The following is a 20991-nucleotide window of genomic DNA, read 5'->3' as shown; positions in this document are numbered from 1 at the left end:
GAGAGAGAGAGGAAATAGCTATTAGAAGACTAAAACAGAAATAATGGTAATGTAAGCTAACATATAGTAAAAACCAGAAGCAAAGAAAAGATTTTATGAAATCATTCCAGTAATATTATTTTGGGTTTGTGTCCGTTTTTCGTCTGCGGGTTGAAAAGCAGCATTCATTTGGCCACGTTTGATCAGGAATAACAAACGTGCAAAATCCACAGCACCACAACTCATACACGCGCACACACGCACACACACTAGAAAACTAATCTTCTCTGCTTTGTACAGAAAAAAAGTCAAAAAATCAAGCAGAAAAGATCACTCAAAAAAGAATCAATACAGGCAAAATTAGAGACAAAACAAAAAATAAAACCACTTATTAAATATATATATATCATTTTTCCAATGAAACTTGTGATCACTTACTGCACACTGCTAAAATTGAATGAGCTTTATTTTTTTCTCAAAACACCTCATCAACTGTCATTTCTAAAAAAACAAAATTATACATACAAGGGCAAGCCCAACATTCTCCACTAGTTTAACCAAATTTGTTTCTCTCCACAACATGAATCAAGATCATCTACTGGCAAACTAATTAGTTTGTTTTATCAAACCAGCGATAGCAAAAGATAAATAATATTAATAATAATAGCAATAATATCGGTCAGGTTAACAACATCAATACCAAGAACAGAAAAAGAGACTGATGTGATCCTTCCCAAAGAGAGAGCGCTTTAAAGTGGGGTAATAAAAGCAATGTGCACAACAGTGGAAAGCCACCATCCATTGTTTTATTAAATGGCACGGCATCAAAACGGCTCAGCAAGTCAGGAGAAAATATTCATGCTGAGGGACGGCCGTTTTGGTGGATTGGAACTGAACTGGGTCTGAATCCCTGCTAATGCCACCACACCTGTTACTGATTAATACGCTCAGCCAGTTGGCTGAAATTGGATGAGGGCTTTCATTGTTTGGTGCAACTAAACGTGAAATATGAAGTGGATGAAAAGCAAATGACAGATAAAACGGGCGATGGAGAGAATCAGATAAAGAAAAAAAGTTCTCCGCCACATACAGTAGCTGTCCACAAATTCCTTGGGGCCTGCACTGAGAGCAGTGTGTTTGTGTGACCTGTTTGTACTTTGCTTTCAGCCGGCTTCTGGTTGTTGAAATTTTGACAAATGTAGTTTTCATCAATTTTACAAGTGTTCTATTTTTTCTTGCCAAAGAAGCTAAACCTCTTCTCACGATCCTTTTCTTTCCCATCTTTGTTGCGCATTGTTACACCTCCAGCATCACCTGAGCTGGGGGAGATGGGAGGCATCGTCATGGCACGGCTGAGGGCCCTTGGACCTACGGGCGAATCCTCTGATCCTGTTGGAATGGAGCTGATGATGGAACGGATCCAGGAGCTCATCTCCGCCTTTAAACAAAAGGTCAAAAACATGTATTATATATAACCATCATCAAGAAGAGTCACAGCACACAGACACAATTTGTATTTAATTATTCATTTTAGTAAAGTAATTCTGTTCTATACATCTTACCTCATCCTTTGCTTGGAACAGATACTCTTTTCCATCCCCTAGCCTGCAGACCGAGGGTTGAAGAGGTAAACCATTAGTCACATGTAAACTACAAAGTCCATTACATCTCCTTAATCCTATTGGCATTTCGTCACAGCCTCTCATTTTATTTATAAAATCTAACAGGGTGAAAACTGTATCAAGAATCCGTGTTCTGAGGTTTTTAGTTGCCAAATCTATTCTCACCTGAGCTTGAATACAAATTTCCTCTTTTTATAGTCGTTGGCAACCTCACACACAGCCTCTCCGAGGCTGATGGGTACTTCTCCGTGGTATGGAATGCCGTTGGTAGCGCTCTTGCCGTCTTTATAGAAACCGAGACTTCCCTTTCTTAGAACACAGTACACGTTCTGCCAGGACCTACGGGGAGCAAAGAAATGGGATTAGGACATTTTGTACAATATGCCTTTGACTTTCTTAGAAAAAGGTAGGGACACTGCCAAACACTATTTTTAAATATATATTTAACAGATTATAACTTCAAGCTTTTATCTGATTTTGTTTAGAGTTCTACAGCATATCTGACAGGCCGGCAGTTAAAACACGTTATGGCAGATTAAGACACCATCAATTTAGTTTTCCGAAATGCACATTTTCAATATTGTTTAACTGAAATCAAGTCTTCATTGTCTTGCCCCTCTGAAGTCTATTTTAATGCCCCCAATTACAACACTCACCTGCTAGCTGACTTTTTGCCGTGGGACTCCATCTCCTGTTTTCGACAGAGCATCCCCTCCATGGTATCTGACTCAGACTCCGCTCCGCCTCTGCTCGGTAATGTGGCAGAAGGATCCAGGCGAGAGGATGCCAGCCCGCTGTCTCTACCTGGTCCGTTCACAGACTCAGTCTCTGAGCCCTGTGGTTCAAACCAGAACATGAATGGTTGTGAGGAGGTAGAAAAACACACGACTGGGTGGAAGCAGTGAGCAGCAAAGCAGCCATACATGAAAAGCCATGATGATGCTTGCTTTTACAGCACTGTATGATTACCTGAGGTAACAGCACAGCGTGGTCCCACATAATCACAGTACACTGACATTATTAAAGGACAATTACAGTCACTTGTGTGGGTAAGACATACAATTAAGATAACCACACATGCATGCTACCCTGAACATTGATAGTTAAAATGTTCAAAAACATCCAAAATGTACTGAAGGAACCTGATATTTGTTTGAAACAGAGGGAAATAAAATTTTTCAATGCAAATATTACTGTTCTCAAGATAATATTATGCCTCTTCAGTCAAGTCCCAGTAATTTATTGATCAACTTCAAATTAGTAAATAATAACTGCAACACACAAACTCAGACAAAACCATACTTTAACATAATCTCAATTACAGTAAAGCCTAAAATCCTCCACATCTCTCTTGTAAAGTATTCTGGCTTTTATTTACCATATGAATCCTAAATCCAAAATCCACAGACAATAGTATGCCTTTTCATGTACTCAATTCTGACAGTAGTAGAAAATATCATCAGCTAAGGGGACGTCTCTGTTCATCGTTGTAGAGCTTTTTCTACAAAGAGATTTTAAATGACTTTTACTCATCACAAGGAGTGTACACATTTAGGAAAAGACTAACAAGCTACATATAAATCAGCTTTGAACGGCTACAGTTATCACCACATTTACAACTCTGGACTTCACATGGACAGTCACTCCTGTCCTGGTCAATATGAGCACATTTACAACTGATCCATGAGACAATTTGTTCATGAATCTGCATCATGCCTTCAAAACAGCAATGGGATTTATTAATGAAACATGAATAAATAAAGCAATGGTTTGCATCTGTGACAGAGAGCGATGGCTTCTCAACAGAAGAAAAAAGGCACTGCAGTTGACCAGGAGCTGAGCGGAGGCTGTGACGGGGGCGAGGGGAAGCTACACAGCTGACCACGGCTTGGTACTCACACGCTCCGGCTGCTTTGGCTTACACACACGTTTAGGCTCTGATTTCTTTCCCACTGACAACGATAGCGACAATAACTGCTGATAAAAACGCAACAAGAAATTGTTAAGAGGTCTGTCTGTGGCAGAAACTTGAAAGTTAAAAACTGGGATACACTTCTAGAACTTTTCAGAGACATCACCATTATGATTGGCTTCAATAACATTTGTCACCAATTTTGTGGATTAACGGTAAAAACAATGAAAGGTTCAATAAATACAGAAACGGCTCCCTTTTTTTGACTGAGTCTTCTCTGTAGTGTCAGCTGCAAACCAAAACATTAGATTACTTCTGCTTTCCACAAGGTGCTTATTCTCATCTGCCAGTGAGGATCTTTCACTGGGATCATGTAACATGCATAATAGTTTTTCTGTGTCCTACCAACATCCCAACCTCCTCCTCCCCACAGGTGCCCTGTGAAACTGAATCAGGGTTCCTGAGGTGGTGGATGAGTTCCTTTCTCTGCAAACCCCGAGTGGCACTGATCCTTTTCAGAAAAAGTGTTTCCCATATTTGGCATCAACAATACCCATCAGCTGTTGCCGTTTATCCATTCTACAAAATATTGATACATATATATTGTTTCTAGGTATTTTGCTTAAATTAAAATTTCAGAAATTAGACTTCATGGCCACTCTGGCAAAAAAAATAAAAATAAATCCAGATGTTTCTTTCAATTGAATAATAGCAATTATTGTTATATGACAAGGGAGTATGTACCAAAAAAACACTGTTAGTAGTAGAACAACCACACAGACAGAACAGACAGAGACACATTCACATGCAGTTACACCATGTTTTATATGTATAAGATACAAGTTTCTTTTATTTTTTACTTGTATATTTTCATGACTTGATTTGTCATGTACAATTATTAGATGTGGACATCTCATGGCAACATCAAAGATATTTCTCATAAATTTTTAACAAAGATTGAGGGATTATGAGATGTGGAACATAGAAAAAGACATTACAGGACATTACATGTCAGAGGCCTATGGTAAAAAATCCTGTAGTACTCAAAACATTTGGATCTACGAAACACCCACCTGTGATGTGTCGTTGTCGCTGTGAACTCCATTCACTGACACCGACTGATTGAGTGTGGTCTGGTCCAGACTGGTTCTGCGTTTGAGAGCGAGGGAATGTTAATAAAAAAACGGTTCTGTCTGTTGATTCTAAACACCAACACCGTTCTGCTCTACCAGAACTCTCTGTAGTATTCTCTTTTGGTTTACCTGGCTGCAGAATCATGTGCATGACTTTCTGCTTCAGATTGTGCAACTTCTGCCGGGGGTGGTGTAGGGGGTCGCCGTGCTCTCTCTTCTTCCTCTCTCCTTCTCTGCATCTCTTGCTCCTCAAGCTGAAAAATAGAAAGTCAGTAGTGCTATCTAAACTAAAAATTGAATGAGTGAGGGAGAATCAATGCCTACATTCATAGATGAGTGATGGACATCCTGTATCTACCAGGCCATTTAGAACAAATCCAAACCATTCTCAAATACACATATAATCTTTGCTATGTGATCATCTCTCTACTTACTGTAGTGAGTTTCTCCAGCAGCACAAAGCGGTCTTCCCAGGCTGCAGCAAGTTTCTCAAAGGCCTCATGGCGCTTAATTAGGCTCTCTACCTCATCCACATTTGAGCCCAGCTCTGCTGCTCGCACCAGAGGTTCTTGTCCTGCCAACCAAGACTCTGCCACATAGGCATCGCGTCCGAACTGCAACACCTCCAGCACTGAGATGCAGAGATTAGGGGAGCAGAAGACAGAGAGAAAAAAGAGAGTAAACAAACTATGAGAACATAAAAAAATGCAGTATAAACAGCATCAAAAACCATTAGTAGTGAGTCAGGTACACGTGTTGGCCCTTCGAGACCAAAAGCTCAATGGGTTAATGGCAAAAAACACAGGTTTCATATCCGGTTGGTGCAGGCAGTGTTTCCTAGGAAAAGATGGCCGCAAAATATAAAATAAATGCAGACCAAACAAAAAGTTAGTCCTGGCTCTACTTTTTCCATAGTGCAATCAACACCATTCAAATAGTTGTAAGCACACGTGTTATAGAATAGCATGTGGTGTATACCTTGTAGCATTGTACCTCACATGTCTTGACAGAGGAAAAAATGATGGCTGCCATGATAACATTCAAACTGAACATCCCTGATTGTATCTTGTCTGCTCCCACACCAAAGTATCCCCACATTTCTTTTGCCATGAACTATTACATGTGCTCTTATATAAAGTCTAAAAATTATTCAGCTTGCATACCAATTTGTAAATGGTCCATCTTGTCTTGCCACTTTTTGTTGATCTTCTCTCTCTTTTCCTGAAGTTGAGCCAGTTTTTCCCGGATCTGTGAATCAAGGAACATTCAGTAATGGGAGGACACATGAAAAGACTGACATTAAGTCACAATGGGCCATCAGGTGTGTTCTCTTTTTACTTTCTTGTAAGTATGCATTAACATAACTACAGACAACACTGAAAGTGATCCACTACATAATACCTCATCAGCTGCATAGTGATTATTGTTGATAAGAGTATTTCCCATCTCAATACAGGCAGTAAAGCTGTCTGCTCTGGTCTCAATCTCTGACTTGATGTCCTGATGATTGGCAATGACCAGCCCTGCAGAAGACACATCCCTGGGACAAAAGAAAGAAGAATAAGGGGAGATTTTCATATATAAGTTGTTACACTGTTTATTTCAGCAATACAGTACAGCTTGCAGTAATTAGAAAGTTAAGCATATAATGACATTCACCTGGGGCTGTCATGTGCATCTATCTGCAGGTTGACACCGTCCATCCAGAGCATGAGGTCTCGCACCATGTTGAAGAAGCGGAACTTCTCCACAGTGTCCAGCAGAAGAAGCCTGCGGGCCTGACCAGCCTCAAGCAGGCCCTCCCAGGCAGAAGTCACAGCATGTTCACTCCTGTTTATGTCATCAGCTTTCTCCCCAGCATAAGCCTTCTGCAGCCGTGCTGCATCATCTTGCACCTGGTTCACCTATAAGGTCAAAGAGGGGTCAGTTTCCTATTCACATGGCTCTATTGGAATTATTATTGTTATAATTATTATCATCATAACAGATAGCTGACCTGTCCACTTAAGGCCTGGATGTCATTTTCAAAAGTGTTGTGCTGTCTGTGTAGATGCTGAACAGTGTTAAGATCACGGCCAAGGTCAGAAGGCAGCCCCTCCCTCTTCTCCTTAACACGTCCAAGCACCTCCATTGCATCCTGATGGAAGCGGTGCAACTCATAGGAGGCTGCTAACATTTGTGTGCGTGTGTCGATCAGCTCCAGCAGATCGGCCCAAGCCTCGTTCAACCCATCCTTCCACTCAGCCACACTAGCGTTCTCAGGATGACCTGACTCAATCAGGTCATCTGCCAGCCCATTAACACCATCTACACGCTCTTGGCCTATCGTGCTGGTGTCACGAGCAAACTCACGGAACTTGTCTCTCAGCATCTAGAAGAAGGAAAATTAGGGCACAAGTGGAAAACATTAATAATTCAGCTAAATTTCCCTGAGCTTCAGTGTCTCCAAAGTATGTGCTGGTGAAAAAATACTCACTGTGACATGTTCATAGTCCTGTCCTAGTTCATGGGAGCCAGCAACCACCTCTCTCTCAGCAATCCACTGTTCCAGGTCATCCACCTCCCGCTTCAGCTGGGTCAGCCGCAGTCTCTCCTGAAGCCGCCCACGACGCTCCTCAGCGAGGTCTTTCAACCCTGCGTACAGTTTGTCAACTTGAGCTTGCCGTAAGGTGATTCTCTCGCTGTGTAAAAGACAAAGGGAGCGAGACAGATCAGTGATTGTGGGTGTACAACTTTCTTCATAAGAAGGCTTGTCACAATTGACACGTCAACATTCAAATCTATTTGTGTGCTCTTACCTCTCTGGATGTTCACTGGTGACCATGAGACGGCTGCTGTTGGCCAGTTGGTGAATGGTTTGGGCGTAGTCTTCAAGTGCCTGTTCCAGGGTCTGGTGCTTCTTGACCATCACTAGTGCACTTTGCTCATCCTGGGAGAAAAATGGGAAATTATCACATTTTCTCAAGACAGTAGATTGTGAAAGAGGGGCACTACTACTATGTTTTATTTTCTCTTGTCTAACCTTGGCTTTTTCTTCTGACATCATGTGTAACTCTTGCTCTCCCATCCACGCCTCCGCCTCCGCTGCATCAGTATAGAACTGCTGGGCGCGATTGGCCTCTATTAGGCGGGCATGGCGCTTGTCTGTCTCAGCTATCAGCTGGTCCCAGAGGTCCCGCAGCTCAACAAGGCGCTCCTCTAGGACGGACTGTCTCTCACCATCTACCTGGCTCTGAGTCTTGCCTCGTCTATGGATGTCATCGATGCGTGGCTGGTGGCCTTGGATCTCCTTCTGCAATGTCTGATTTAGAAACAGAGAAGGTGGGTTGGCATTTTATTCACCTCACGCTTGCATTAGGTGTATACTCAGTGAAGGTGTTAAACAATGTAGAGATGCCAATGAGTCCAAGTCAACTTTATTTTCCTTTTATTTGCCCTGCATTGCAACATTTTATAAAACTTATTGTTTTTAAAATTGTCAAAGGAAATGTATCCCTGTACCTGGTTCTTCTTGATTAACAGCTGTACGGTGGGCAGGTCTTTTCCATGGTCTGTGGAGTCCGCCAGGGGCATCCTCTCTTTCACCCATAGCTGAGAGAAAATCAGACGAATGAATAAAAGATCATCACATTAGGCAAAACTGGATGCAATAGAAACACTTACTCACTCCAAACGTCTATATCTAATTTCTGCTATCAGTCAGGTAATCCGACTCACAATTTCATCCTCCAGGTCTCTGTTAAATTGATGTGCTTCTTTGGAGGCGAGTAGTCGCTGTCTCCTCAGTTCGAGAGGATCCTGAAGGTTGGAGAAGTTATCAGTGACTCGCCTTTGCTGACCATCTACCTCAGCGAGACCAGCGTCCTCCTGGGATAGGGCCAGAGCCTGAGACTGGAGGGACTGCACCTCCTTTTCTCTGACCTCCATCTGGTGCTCAAGCATCTATACAGGGACAGTTAAACAGTTAAAGTGTTAGACAAGAAGATATGACATTTGGCAATCTCTACTTAACAGATTTGGCCAGTTCTACAACTTGCACTCAGCAAGTTTAGATTTATATAATACATTCTGTTGCTTTTTTTCCAGCACATTTAAAATCAGACATGTTTAGTATAAAATTAACAGTATTTCTTGACAGCATCAATGGCATAGATTGTGCTTTGCTTGCACAGTGTGGTATACCTGGTGTTTTTTGAGCAAGATGTTGACACTAGTTAAATCTTTGCCATAGTCGTCGCTATACAGCTGACCCTCAAGGTTTTTCAGCCAGACATCGAGAGCAGAGCAGCTCTGTGTAAAGAGCTCTGCCCGGTTAGCATCAAACAAGCACTGGGCCTTGGTGCGGGTGGTGCCCTCCAGCTCCTCCCACTGACGCTGTAGGTCCTCCAGGGTCTGCTGAACAACAGGTTTCAGCTCCGGCTTCTCCGCCACCAGTGCCTGACCTTCCTGTTGGAGACAGGAAACAAAGACAAGTTTGAATTTACTTTAATTTTGCTTTGTTAATGTCAGTCCTAACAGATTGTCCCAAGAAAAAATACATATAGATAAAATGCTATTTGGCCTTATTGATCAGCCATTAACAATCCCATCAACAGTCAGATCGATAGATGTCCAAGTACTGTTTAATAACATTACATTTGAAAATGGCCACACCTTATCAATTTTGTCTAGCCAGTCTTTGTTGGAGGCCAGCTCTGCCATGAAGGCCTGATGTTTCTGCCACTTGCTGTGAAGATTTCTGGCCTCATCATAAGACATGTCCTGTGCTGTCAACATCTTCTCATTGATCCACAACGTGAGCTACAGAAAAGAGAATAGCGTTATGGAAAAAGCATTATTTCTGATGTATAATGAAATTGTGTTTAAAACAAATCCTATAGTTTGTCTTATGCTTAAAGAAGTGATTTGTATTCACAATACTAGGTAACTTTCACAAATATATCCCTTAAGCATCTTTACTTATTTATTCATTATATTATTATTAAAAACAGTTTTTTTTACCTCCTGTCCATCTTGGAGGAAGTGCTGCAGTTCACGGTTATCCTTAAGCTTTGTCAGCAATTCATTTGCAGCCTCCTTATTCTTAACATGCCTGGAGAAAATTAAGGAGAAAGTTAAATTAATTTGTATTTTTCAAACATCAAATATGAAGAAAAACATGCATTGGGGCTTGCGCTAACCTTTCCTGGATAGAATCAACTTTTTCCTGGATCTTATCAGAGTTTGCATTACAGTCATTAATGAGGCGCCGTCCAGCCTCAACCACACCAGTTATCTTCTCCTCACTGGCCTCTGTGGTGGTGAGAAAGTCCTCATGCTTTTTAATGGCCTCCTCTGCTCCCTGAAGACTGGTGGGCATCTCTATGTGGGACAGCACATACTCCTACACAGGGAGGAAAGGAATGTGTGTTTTTTTTTTTTTTAAACACTTCTTATCTTATGCCAATGATTTTTCTTGATTTGTGCAGCCTGTCCGCTTACTGTAATTGATGTATTGAGATTAAAACATTTAAAACAAGTACTGGGATAGACGGTTGTTCCAGTCCTTACATGTTAATAAACTTTAATTTCCCATAATTTCATTTTTTGTGCCACTGAATTATGTTAGCAGGTCTCTGGATTTTATGACATCAAAATAGACATACTGTAGTATTACGGCCTACACCATACAAATCTAGCCCTATGACCTACTTACATTACAGCTTACTTTTCTCATCTCAGTTGCTCTGATTTGAGAGCGTGTGAAAACACATTACTGGGCACTAATGTAAACAAACCACAAACACCCACACAACCATAATAAAGATTAAAATAGGGTAAATGCTGAGCTTAAACATGAGGGTAATGATGGGTCTGGTGAAAATGTTATATTAGATTTAGATTTATATCCAACTCCTAGTTACTTTAACCAAAGCCTTGATGAAAGACTTAATCATTTACTTAAATCAAGCAGTATCTCTTTGATTTTGGCACTGACTGCTGGACTGTAAACTGTGCCAATAAGGCTGTGTGTTGATGCATGTTTTTTGTTTCAATGAAGCCATAGTTCTCTGGCAGTGTATTTTTCTAACCTGGCTGTTGAGGAAAGCCTCTGCCTGCTTTGCGTCTCTCAAGAAAGTCTGGTAGTCAAAGGCTTGGGCCAAAAGACTGTGGCGGTTCTCCCACATGCGACGCAACTCATGCCAGCCAGTGTCAAGTGCCTGGAGCCTTTGGGCCAAGAACATGTGCTGGGCATCAGTCTGACCTTGGGTCACCTCCTCACCAACCGCCCGCATCTTTTCGTAGTCCTCCTTATAGTTATCCACCTCATTCTTGATACTTTCGTGTTGGGCTAGCAAACTCTCAGCCTCTGCCAGAGAGGTGGGAATGTCCTCCGAGGCCACGGCTGTCTGGGTGCGGGACAGCCAGGACTGGAAGTCATCCAGATCCCTAAGGAAGCCCTGCAGCTTGCTGGCTTCGCCCAATGACTCCTCACGCCGCTTCATGGTAGCGTTCAACTCCTCCCACACATCTTGAATCCCTGCCAGGTGTCCTTGGATCTCTCCAGCCTGATCTGGATGTTCAGTGGCCAGCTTTTCAGCCTCGTTTCTCAGGTCATCCAGTTTGCCCTGAAAGTATATGAAAAATTATTTTAATCCAGATATGATGACAAGATACCCCAACATAAAGCCTAATATAATGTTATTAACTTCCCTGGTTTTTACAGTGTCTATTATACAATCTGTTTGGATCCCATCCTATTGCAATAAGTCTCTACATGTGACCTCTCCATACCTGAATGGCCTCCAGGTCCCTCTCCATGCCAGTGAGTTTGCGTTGCAGTGCCATCACTCCAGCGAGGTCATTGCCCAGGCTCTGAGTGGATTCAATCACTTTGGTCTTTTCCTTCATCCAAGTTTGGATCTCATTACACTCCAAGTGGTAATTCTGGATGTTTAGGGCCGACTCTAGAGCTATTTTCTTTTGGCCAGCCAGTTGTTCAAACTCCTTCCATCTAAGGACCACAACAAATGTAATATTTATGCAAAATTTTTTGAGTACAAATATTTTTCTGTGTAAAGTAGTGGATTTTAATAGGGCTCATGTGTTAGCTCTGACCTGTTGTGCAGTTGGTCTCGTGTCTGGTGGATTTGGGCTTTGCTACAGTTGTCGGAGCTCAACAGCTGCTCGGCAACCTGGTTCACATCGGCGACACGAATTCCTAGGTTGTTCATCTCAGGTTCCAGTGTCTCGAACCTCCAGTCATAAAGAATAGTCCAACATTAGTTTACTCATTCTGAAAAGTCTTATGTAATTTAGACTGGATATTTACGTAAATAATTGAGGTACTTGTGAGAGAAGGCATTGACGTTATACAAAAAAATGTATTGATTGTTGAATTTTCTTACAATTTTATTTCTATGGGGTATTTCATCAACACTACCTCATGTGTTTGATTTTACAAATCTAATTATTTGAATGAATTTTTAGTTATTATTCTTAGAAGTATTTAGCCATCAACATTAAAATAACTCAAATCTGTTTGAACATTCTCCCCTTCTCTAACGCCCAGACTAACCTCTGCTGCACCACCTCTAAGTCCTCCAGTTTGGTAGGGATCTCCATGCCATGTAACCATTGCTCCTTTTCCTCCACCCAGAGCTGGCAGGCACCAGCTTCACTGAACATGCGGTAAAGGGCTAGGGCACCTTCCAGAGCCTGGCGCCGAGCTGCTGACAGAGACTCCAGTTCTTCAAAGCGCTGCTCAATAGCAGGTAGGCGACCATCCACCTGCAGTCAGCCATAAACAATAATTTAGTACTACAAATAGCACGTCATGACTGAAGAATTATTAAAAACAAAGCACACATACCTCAGGGAAATGTATGTAGGCCTGTGGCAGTGCTTGGACCTGCTCATGCAGTGAGTCGATGCCGGGGCGGTGACTCTGGATCTCCTCTTCTATCTCCCTCTGCTTGCGAGCGAGTGTTTGGGTGGAAAACTCATCGTGGCCCACCTCTTGACTGGACACCTGTCTAAGTGTCTCCATGATCCATACCTCCATGTCATTGGCATCCGTTTGAAACTGGTGCAGGGCCACAGCTTCCTTAAGGCTCTGCTCTCTTAGCTTAGTTGCCTTGGGAGCATGGAGAACAAGAAAATGACAATACAAAAAAAAAACAATATTTGGAAAAGTACAAAATGTAGAAAAAAAGTAGAAAATGTACAAATACAACTACAAAGAATCATGATCTCCACCCACCTCTTCCAGATGTGTCCACTGTGCACGGATGTCATCAATCCTCTCGGTGACCTCTGGGGCTCCAAAGTGACCCTCCTTAACCAAAGCTTCTCCAGCAGCAATGCTGTTACTCAGGGGGCCATAACGGGCTGCCATCTCATCCCTGAAGGCCTCATGTTTGCTAAGCAGGTGAAGGGCAGAAGTGAGGTCACGTCCACAGTCTCCGCTGGCCAGAATCTGCTCCTGCTCCCTGATCCAGGCTGCCTCCTCTCCCACATCCCACAGAAACTGCCACAGGCGGTGCGAGTCCTCGAGGCGCAATCTGCGTTTCCCAGCAAGCTTACCAAGCTCCTCATAGGCTTGACCAAGCAGGTCAACCTTCTCACTTACTAGTCCCGGCTCACATGGTTTGTAGGCTGGCAATTAGAAAAGGCAGGAATACATGGCACTTAAGATATTGCGCATAAATAGGTGAGCCTAAAGCTGCATGGTCTGCACAGAGAATATGTAAGATTTACCCTGTTCATAGGAAGTGAAGCGTTGTGCGGCTCCCTGCACTGCCTTGATCCTCTCTGCCTGAGCTGAAATGTCAGCCTCTACCAGAGTGTGTTTCTGCAGTAGGTCTAACACATCATGCAAATGTTTGCCACTGTCCTGGGACTGCAGACGGCCCTGAAGGAGAAGACAGTCCAGTAGAATATTTAGTTATTTCATCTTCCAAAAAAAAAATGTTTGCAACAGCACCCAAAAATGGTAGAAATCTAGGTTGTGTATTGTATCCACCAACACTATATGTGAAGAGTGGGCAACATTTGAACATATTAGATATTTATACATGTTTACACATAACCATTACATGAGCTATGCCTTGCTATGTATTGTCCCCCAGCAGGTTAAACACCTCTTTATACTCTCTCGACTGAGAATGTACAGAAGACCTTAAGTGCTAACTTTGAAAACGGGTCAAAAGACAGCCAACAGAATGTATGAAAACAGGTTATAACATTGTGAGCACTGTTAACATAGTGTAAGCATGCATTGTGTTGAGTGGGTCAGTACCTTCATCTCTGCCATCCAGTCCATGATGTAGCGCATCTCCTCAAATAGTCTTTGAAGGTCACGATGGGCGTTCAGCCGCTCTCTGCGTGCAGCCAGAAGCTCTTTCAGGTATTCCCAGAGTCGAAGCACATTATCCCTTCGTGCAATTACACGTCGCACATCATGGTACCTCTCTGCTTCCAGCTCTTTGGCAACAGCCTCCACAGCAGCCACACGCTCCCAATATGCCCCAATGTCTGTCTCAATTGCTTCATGTTTACGGGTGGCAGCTTCCACGGCTCCCAAGTCAGTTCCAAAGTTGTCCTAATAACAGAGGAAAGTGAGCTTATCACAGTAAAACTATTCATTGTAGAAATAAGAATACATGTAGCCACACGTTTGGCTGTGGTTGATTAAAAAAAAAAGTTCACTACCTGAGAAACCAGCCTTTGGTTCTCACTTAGCCAGGTCTCCCGCATAGCTGCTTTGCGGTCAAAACGGGCAGCGAGCATCTCCAACTTCTCCTGGCGAATCAACTCATTTCTCAGTGCCAGCTCTCGTTCATGCTCTGCCTTTTCCAGTCGTTCCCATGCCTGCCACATGAAACACAGGAAGTTTTAACATCCAGCAACTAGGATACCAAGACCACATACATGATACAGCCAATTTTGTGAAACTACATTAACTTTGTAAATATGAATACTTTTTTAATAGGCATGCAATAAGTTGCTTAGTTAACAAAAGAGTTTTGTTTAGTTTCTAGATGGAAAACCATTTTTAACCCTTTCTAAAGCAACCCAAACCTTATTGATGTCTGAGATGAGTTTGCCCTCTCTTGGCATGTAGACTTTCTGATTGTTCGCCCTCATCTTGCTCTGGATAGTAAAGAGAAGAACTTCCAAGTTTCCTTTCTCTGTAAATCTGTGGAGAGTCACCACCTCTGTTTAACATACAGTACAGCTTTACACTTGAATCAAAATGGATAACAAGCATTGTGCTATTCACTTAATTTTAAACCAGTTATTTTTTGTTGCTCACTTAGGGGGTTTCTCCACAGTCCGGTAAGAGTTGAAAGCCTGGAGCTGGTTCTGCACAGCGTTCAGTGAGTTAGCTAGCTGCCGGTCATTGAGCGTCCCTATGGTCTGCTCAATCCACTGCAGCAGCTCTGAGGCAAGGGTCTCATACTTCTCTATCAGCTCATCAGCCTCAATAGCATAGTCCAGTACCTGCAACCAAGAGTGATCTGTGAATCAAGTCAACTGGTGGGCAATGTAAGGTACACACATGGTATAATCACTGTTTTGCGTTTTGCACATAAATGTATAAATATACACACAGCTAACCTTGCCAATTCGTTTGCCCTCCACTGCCAGGGCTTTCATCTTGGAGAAGTAATGGTAGTAGGTCGCCACATAGGTAATGATGGACTTTTCATCAGGCTGATCAACATTAACATCTGAAAAAAAGGTTGTATGATCCATTTGCAAGTAAACTCTTCCCCCTTTTTTTGAATTAACTGACCATAAACTTCATCATGCACTAACAAAACGGTCAAGTTTGGCTCCCAAAACAGCCTGAATGAAGACCAATAGGTGCCAAATCATTACTATCTTTGTACATGCTCTTTGTGATGTCAAGGTAGCTAACATGTGATGTGGTGTTGTCTAAGCTGTTACTAATTCCAGTAATCCTCCATGGTCTAACAGCCATCAATCTGTTTCGGACAACAGGCACCAGTTTAGTGCCTCAGTTAGGCCTTCAGCGTGACTTGTGACAGGAATGCTTCATGTTTTTGTGGCGGCTTTCCCCACTCACCTTCTGGGTCCAACAGCTTGGTAAGCCCCAGTTCCTTCTCAGCCACATTGAAAGCATTCTGGAGATTGTAGTGAGCATTGGACCTCTTCAGGTTGTCAAACTCAATCACGTCAGGTCTGCAATGGCCAGGGAAAAAATATGTATTTCATACGTACAGATTGCAGAATAGAGTGCAAGCCAATGGCAATACCATTCGGGCTGACATAAAATCTCCTTCTTGTGCTATAGAGAAAAACATTTGTAGTCCACTCCAATCAATAGCATAGTCTAGTACGTTAATTTATACATCATGATGCATTAAATTAATCCATTTGATTTAGGTATAGTCATCTGCATGCAAAAAGGCTTTTTCATCTGTGCTTTAGGCTAACTGCTCCTGCCAATTATTGCTTACTCTTGCCTGAACCATGTTTTCATTATGAGTTTACTCAGGCATTAGAGGGGAGTAAAAACTGTTTGGGGGCTTATATATCATAAAACTTTAATGACCAATAATAAGCATGATTGGCATTCCAAAAATATGGGAAATGAGGACAAAAATGGCCATTTTCTCATTCACTGGCTATTTTTCTCGTTCACTGACTATGTCCAGAGGTTAGAATTGTACAGTGGTCATGAAACCTTTTACTCCAGCTTGTTTTTAATTTATAAAACACATAACACATATTTGCATATGATAATTGCCTGCTTTGGTGCCTCTTTAGTTTGAAAATGGGCCTGATCATGTAAATGTCAGCGTCATGGTTTACATGAATATCCCATGGTTCAGTAACTCTAATGAAAGCAATGTTTGCATTCATGTATCAAGTATCACCTTAAGCATTCACTGTAATGAACAGCAGGGTGTGCAAGTGAGTTATCAAGCATCTTTATAGAATATAAGTGGGTTATTATTTCTGTGATCTAGGTCATCTTACTTCCTATTTTATTTTCATCCTTTTAGCCATACTTGAGACTGTTTGAAGGATGGGAGGAGTATGAGGAGACCTAAATAGAAAAGGGGATAAAAACACCCCTGAGAAGTGTGATGGCACTGTGACAGGTGCTCCTCATTAAGCAAAGAAAGATAAAAGAGGGGGTAAAGATACTGGACACATTTTTTATTTGCAATATGACTAAAATCTAAAGTCTAAAATCCACACTTTGAAGAAAATTATGCCTAACAGGGACCAGTTTTTTTGTAGTACAGGAAGAAGTCAATGACCTGTGTTTGTGCACGATGGCACTGAACGCGAGACCATCTCTCCAGCTGGTTGTGAAGTTGTGGATGTTGACATTGGGGTATCTGCAGAGGCCAGATCAGAATCCATTAACCATTAACTCAACACAGCATGAATCATCAGTAACCACATACTCAACTAAATCCTCAACAATAAGAGTAGTTATCCTGTGTGATAAAGTCATCCCTCTCCCACTTACCCAGCAGTTTTCATTTGGCACCAAAGCAGTAGGGCATCTTTGGCTGATTTCTTCTCCTTGTTGTCTGCCGTCTCCACACTGATGTCCTGGATCTGTCAGCAACATTTTAGTTATGACTGTGCCCACCTAACTTTACAAAATGCCTAGATCATTAGACCTTGCAATATTATTAGCCTGATCTATTATCTGTTCATACCAAATTTCAAGAAAGGTTAACATTTTATAAATAATGACATTAAGTTCATGATAAAGAAATACCTCGTAAAACTCATCACAACATCATTGTCATTTTTTTGAGTTTGCCTGAAGACTGGCTAAGCTACATGCAGAGACTTGATGTCCCACAGCCAAGCTCACTCTTTAAAAGAGGAATGTGACAAATGCACTAAGAAAGGAACGGGAAGAGCTTCACAAACTACTCTACACACTTACCTGGAAGCGAAGGATGATGGTCCAGATGAGACCCAGGGTGAGACGGTGATTCCCATCCACAATGTCATGTGAGCCCATGTTTTCTAGATGGACCTTTTGCTCCTTGAGAAACTGCAGGGCTTTATCAACATTTTCCAGGCAGTGGATACGCATGCGGCCCTTAGTGGGCTTCGGCTGTGGGGAACAGAAGAAAAAGACAGAACACCTAAATTGAAATGATTGAATAAAAGTGATCACAACATATGAGGAGGAAAGGATGGTAAGATTTCAAAAGTGAGCAAAATATGTAGAAGCAAGAGAAGTAAATCATACTAAAAGAAATATGAAACAGAGCACATGATTTCTCTTTCCGCCTGACTAGTGATGTGGGGTAAGGGTCATGCTAAGGGCTAAGTAAGGGCTAGGACAGAGCGGTGATTTCTTCTGTGTGATACTGACCAGCTGTTCTCCTGAGAGCACTTCCAGAAGGCGGATGAGCATGCGGCCATCGCGTAGGTCGGTGTACAAGTCACCAATGCGACAGGTCACTCGGCCTAAGTGAGAGTTTACCCATTTGGTGAAGGTCTTCTTCTGTACTGCTTCACGCTCATCTGCAAAGGAAACAACAGGGAGAGAGAGTTGTAGTTGGACTATACCAAGATTACAACAGACTCCACTGACTGAGATGCCACTGGCATCAATATTTTTACTGTTAGAGATATATATATTTACAGGGACTCAATTTTGCTCTAAACAAACACCAACATAGTCAACAACTTTGATCACTCCCTAGAGCAGCCAGGTGACAGTAAATCATAAGGACGTAAGCCTTGTCTTGAGCAGTTCATTTCACTGATAAGCTATGCCATTAAGTCTCTAGGATCACTGCATTGCCAGCTTAGAGAGAGGTTTTCACTCCACAGACCAAAGTTTACTGATGGCTCTGCTCACGTGTGCATTGCTAATTACTCGAATGATGTAAGTTTAGAAGAGTAAAGCGACAATGCAATATTGCAAAGGATATGACATTTGCGGTTTCTTTTATCTGGTCAGGACTAAAAAGAATCACAATAAATTAAGCTGTAAGAGCAGCTCAGACATATGGACCAGGGGAGTAAGAAGCTAATCCTGCTCTGCCACCTAGCAAGGTGACCTCATTTCTAGGACACAAGGTCTTTCTGCCTTTAGAAAACACTATTCTAGCATTGTACTTAATGCACTGCACCCAATTTGAGCCCACAAAAAAAAAAAACTGAAGTAGACAGAAAATAGATCGGAGAAGAAGCATTGTAATAATGAGTAAAAAAAAGTAAACAAAGCCTACTTTCAGCAGGATGAAATATAGTGGTGGTGAAGATGGATGGCTTTCTTAAAACAATGCAAAATAGCAAAGCCTTCATATTTTCATATTCATCACTTAACTAACAATAAGATTTCGTTGCACATAGCTCCATAAGACAAAAAACATCTTTGATGGTGCAATACACCACACCTTCTTTCCACAATACACTTGGTGTAACAACTTGAACCCAAAAGCTATATCTTATGTGCTTTATATGTTGCATAAAAAGAACAAAGGTAGAAATGTAATTTAAGTGACAGACACTAACCTTAAAAGGGTCAAGTACAGGGTCAAGATTTTAAGTAAGCCAAGACAGCATGGTTTGATGGCAAAAAATCTAATCAAATAATGCACATTGGCTTGCAACTGCAAACTACTGTAATGTTTAAATGCAACTCTATTCAAAGCTGAGACTTATGACCCCGAAGGCAAGGTCCAAATATGTAGGCAGATCATGTTCTAGTAGGAGATTGAAAAGTGATTTAAATCGACTGAAGTATGACAAAACATGAGTCAATAGTTGTTCGTGAAGCATTATTGAGTTATCGCTGTCTTATTTGACACATTAATTCTAAGCCAACAGAGTGAGCAATGTGAGGTGACCAAAAACAGCATGTTGCACAAATAACCACTCTACCAACTGTCAGCTAAAAAAAGAACCGATTTTGAAATTTCACAGAAGCTTTCTTGGATGGAGTAATACCACAGAATGTAACGCTTGAACTGTTGCGAGCTGAAGGTGCTTTCCTGGCATTTATACTCTACTAGAGAGGCCCTCTTTTAAAATAAGTAATACAGATAGATTCTTGTAATGGTGTGCTTTAACAGCAAATGGAAAGCAATCTTCTTTTAATTTTCTGAAACAAAAGTTAAGGACTGTCACAGCTAATGTTTTTACCATGATATGATAAAATATTCAATCCCCTACAGCTGTGACCTCTGTATTTGACGTCACTGTAATTCAGGTATAAAAAGGCAACCTTTGGAGTTCTCTTTTTCCCCCAGTGATAAAGTGCCAAAGCACTGTGCCCTTCCTTTCTTCAGTTGCTGTTCTCCTGAAAGCAGTGTTTGCCAAAGAGCACTGACCAGCAATAGAAGAAACAATAGTGTATAACCATTAGTGAGTGGCAGCAGAATGATACATGGAAGTGGTAGGAGAAATAAGCATCAGTTCAAGGTGTGGCTGTCCATGCTTTGCACCAGAGCGGAGGGCGGCAGAACGACACATGAAAGTGGTCGAAGAACAAAGAAAAAGCATTAGATTGAGAAAGCAAAAAGACAAAATGACAAAAAGTAAAAATGTGTCATTGTTTTTCCTTGACTAGTAAGTCACACATACCCGCTTCTTGTAGTATGAATACCCATGGACTGTCTATTTGAGAGTTTTCTTGGAGAGTACAATAGCAAGATAAAATCCAAATTTTAAAGTAATACCTTGTTCTTGTGTCCAACTCATATAAGACTGCAGAAGAATGAGAACTGTTGCTGTAACTGAGAAATGTTACTTTAAAGTAACATTTACTGATTATGTCTCACCAGATAAACCCATACACATGAAGCAACACATTTTATAAAAAAGCCCTCAACAATGCATTGTCTTGTGTTTTCAAATCTCCAGATTCAGCACAAACATATATAATTCATGTTTTTGTAATAGAAATATAACGTTTAAAGACAATGTTGGTATGTCAATTCAAAGCAGGTAACTATAGTCATAGGCATATTTGGAGGACTGGAGCTGTGGCCAAAACAGGTTTTTTTTTTCTCTGCCATCGCAGCTATCAGCTCTCTTGTCTCCTGGACATGTGCTTTTTTTTGGTTTAGCTAAACTCAAAGATTTCAGACAGACAAACAAGAGAGTGCTATGGCATTACACTCAAACTGCGAGTATTGGTCAAACAGCCCTGCTTTAGTTTATCCCTGGTTGGTCCTCTACATACTGTAACGGTGTGCTGGTTGGAGTTTTGGGGTCTTTTCCTATTCTCATTTTAACTTTCAAACCCAAAACTCCCACTAAACCTGCTTTGTTTCTATTCCGTGCACCACACTAGCAGATTATTCCATTACTAAAAGGACCACTAAACAATTTGATGATGTTC

At 41.6% G+C, this 20991-nt stretch overlaps 1 protein-coding gene across 5 annotated transcripts in view; it reads right to left on the bottom strand.

Annotated features, from left to right (window-relative positions):
• Positions 1-20991, bottom strand: part of sptbn2 (spectrin, beta, non-erythrocytic 2) — a 52130-nt gene that overhangs the window by 2340 nt on the left and 28799 nt on the right. For 2 of the 5 annotated variants that reach the window (XM_032532754.1, XM_032532756.1), the window contains 38 exons: positions 18010-18161; positions 17572-17745; positions 17140-17231; positions 16925-17005; positions 15721-15836; positions 15249-15361; positions 14944-15131; positions 14709-14826; positions 14340-14498; positions 13927-14229; positions 13386-13539; positions 12889-13283; positions 12499-12762; positions 12205-12416; positions 11745-11882; positions 11421-11640; positions 10718-11254; positions 9827-10029; positions 9648-9738; positions 9300-9446; positions 8829-9092; positions 8364-8588; positions 8148-8237; positions 7669-7947; positions 7445-7575; positions 7123-7327; positions 6643-7017; positions 6306-6550; positions 6048-6186; positions 5810-5894; positions 5081-5277; positions 4776-4900; positions 4587-4662; positions 3501-3578; positions 2258-2436; positions 1767-1940; positions 1542-1584; positions 1-1417 (listed from right to left, as the gene is read on the bottom strand). The exon at positions 1-1417 is cut by the window's left edge and continues 2340 nt beyond it. In XM_032532754.1, coding sequence (XP_032388645.1) covers positions 1205-1417; positions 1542-1584; positions 1767-1940; positions 2258-2436; positions 3501-3578; positions 4587-4662; positions 4776-4900; positions 5081-5277; positions 5810-5894; positions 6048-6186; positions 6306-6550; positions 6643-7017; positions 7123-7327; positions 7445-7575; positions 7669-7947; positions 8148-8237; positions 8364-8588; positions 8829-9092; positions 9300-9446; positions 9648-9738; positions 9827-10029; positions 10718-11254; positions 11421-11640; positions 11745-11882; positions 12205-12416; positions 12499-12762; positions 12889-13283; positions 13386-13539; positions 13927-14229; positions 14340-14498; positions 14709-14826; positions 14944-15131; positions 15249-15361; positions 15721-15836; positions 16925-17005; positions 17140-17231; positions 17572-17745; positions 18010-18161 — 6980 coding nt within the window. In that variant the 3' untranslated portion in view covers positions 1-1204. The remainder of the gene's footprint in view (positions 1418-1541; positions 1585-1766; positions 1941-2257; positions 2437-3500; positions 3579-4586; positions 4663-4775; positions 4901-5080; positions 5278-5809; positions 5895-6047; positions 6187-6305; positions 6551-6642; positions 7018-7122; positions 7328-7444; positions 7576-7668; positions 7948-8147; positions 8238-8363; positions 8589-8828; positions 9093-9299; positions 9447-9647; positions 9739-9826; positions 10030-10717; positions 11255-11420; positions 11641-11744; positions 11883-12204; positions 12417-12498; positions 12763-12888; positions 13284-13385; positions 13540-13926; positions 14230-14339; positions 14499-14708; positions 14827-14943; positions 15132-15248; positions 15362-15720; positions 15837-16924; positions 17006-17139; positions 17232-17571; positions 17746-18009; positions 18162-20991) is intronic. The other 3 variants (XM_032532757.1, XM_032532758.1, XM_032532755.1) reach the window with 2 other exon arrangements.

Source organism: Etheostoma spectabile, chromosome 13 (genome assembly GCF_008692095.1).
Source record: "Etheostoma spectabile isolate EspeVRDwgs_2016 chromosome 13, UIUC_Espe_1.0, whole genome shotgun sequence".
Classification (NCBI taxonomy): Eukaryota; Metazoa; Chordata; class Actinopteri; order Perciformes; family Percidae; genus Etheostoma; species Etheostoma spectabile.
The sequence above is the reverse complement of the archived record's forward strand: the minus strand, read 5'-3'. Positions and strand labels throughout refer to the sequence as shown.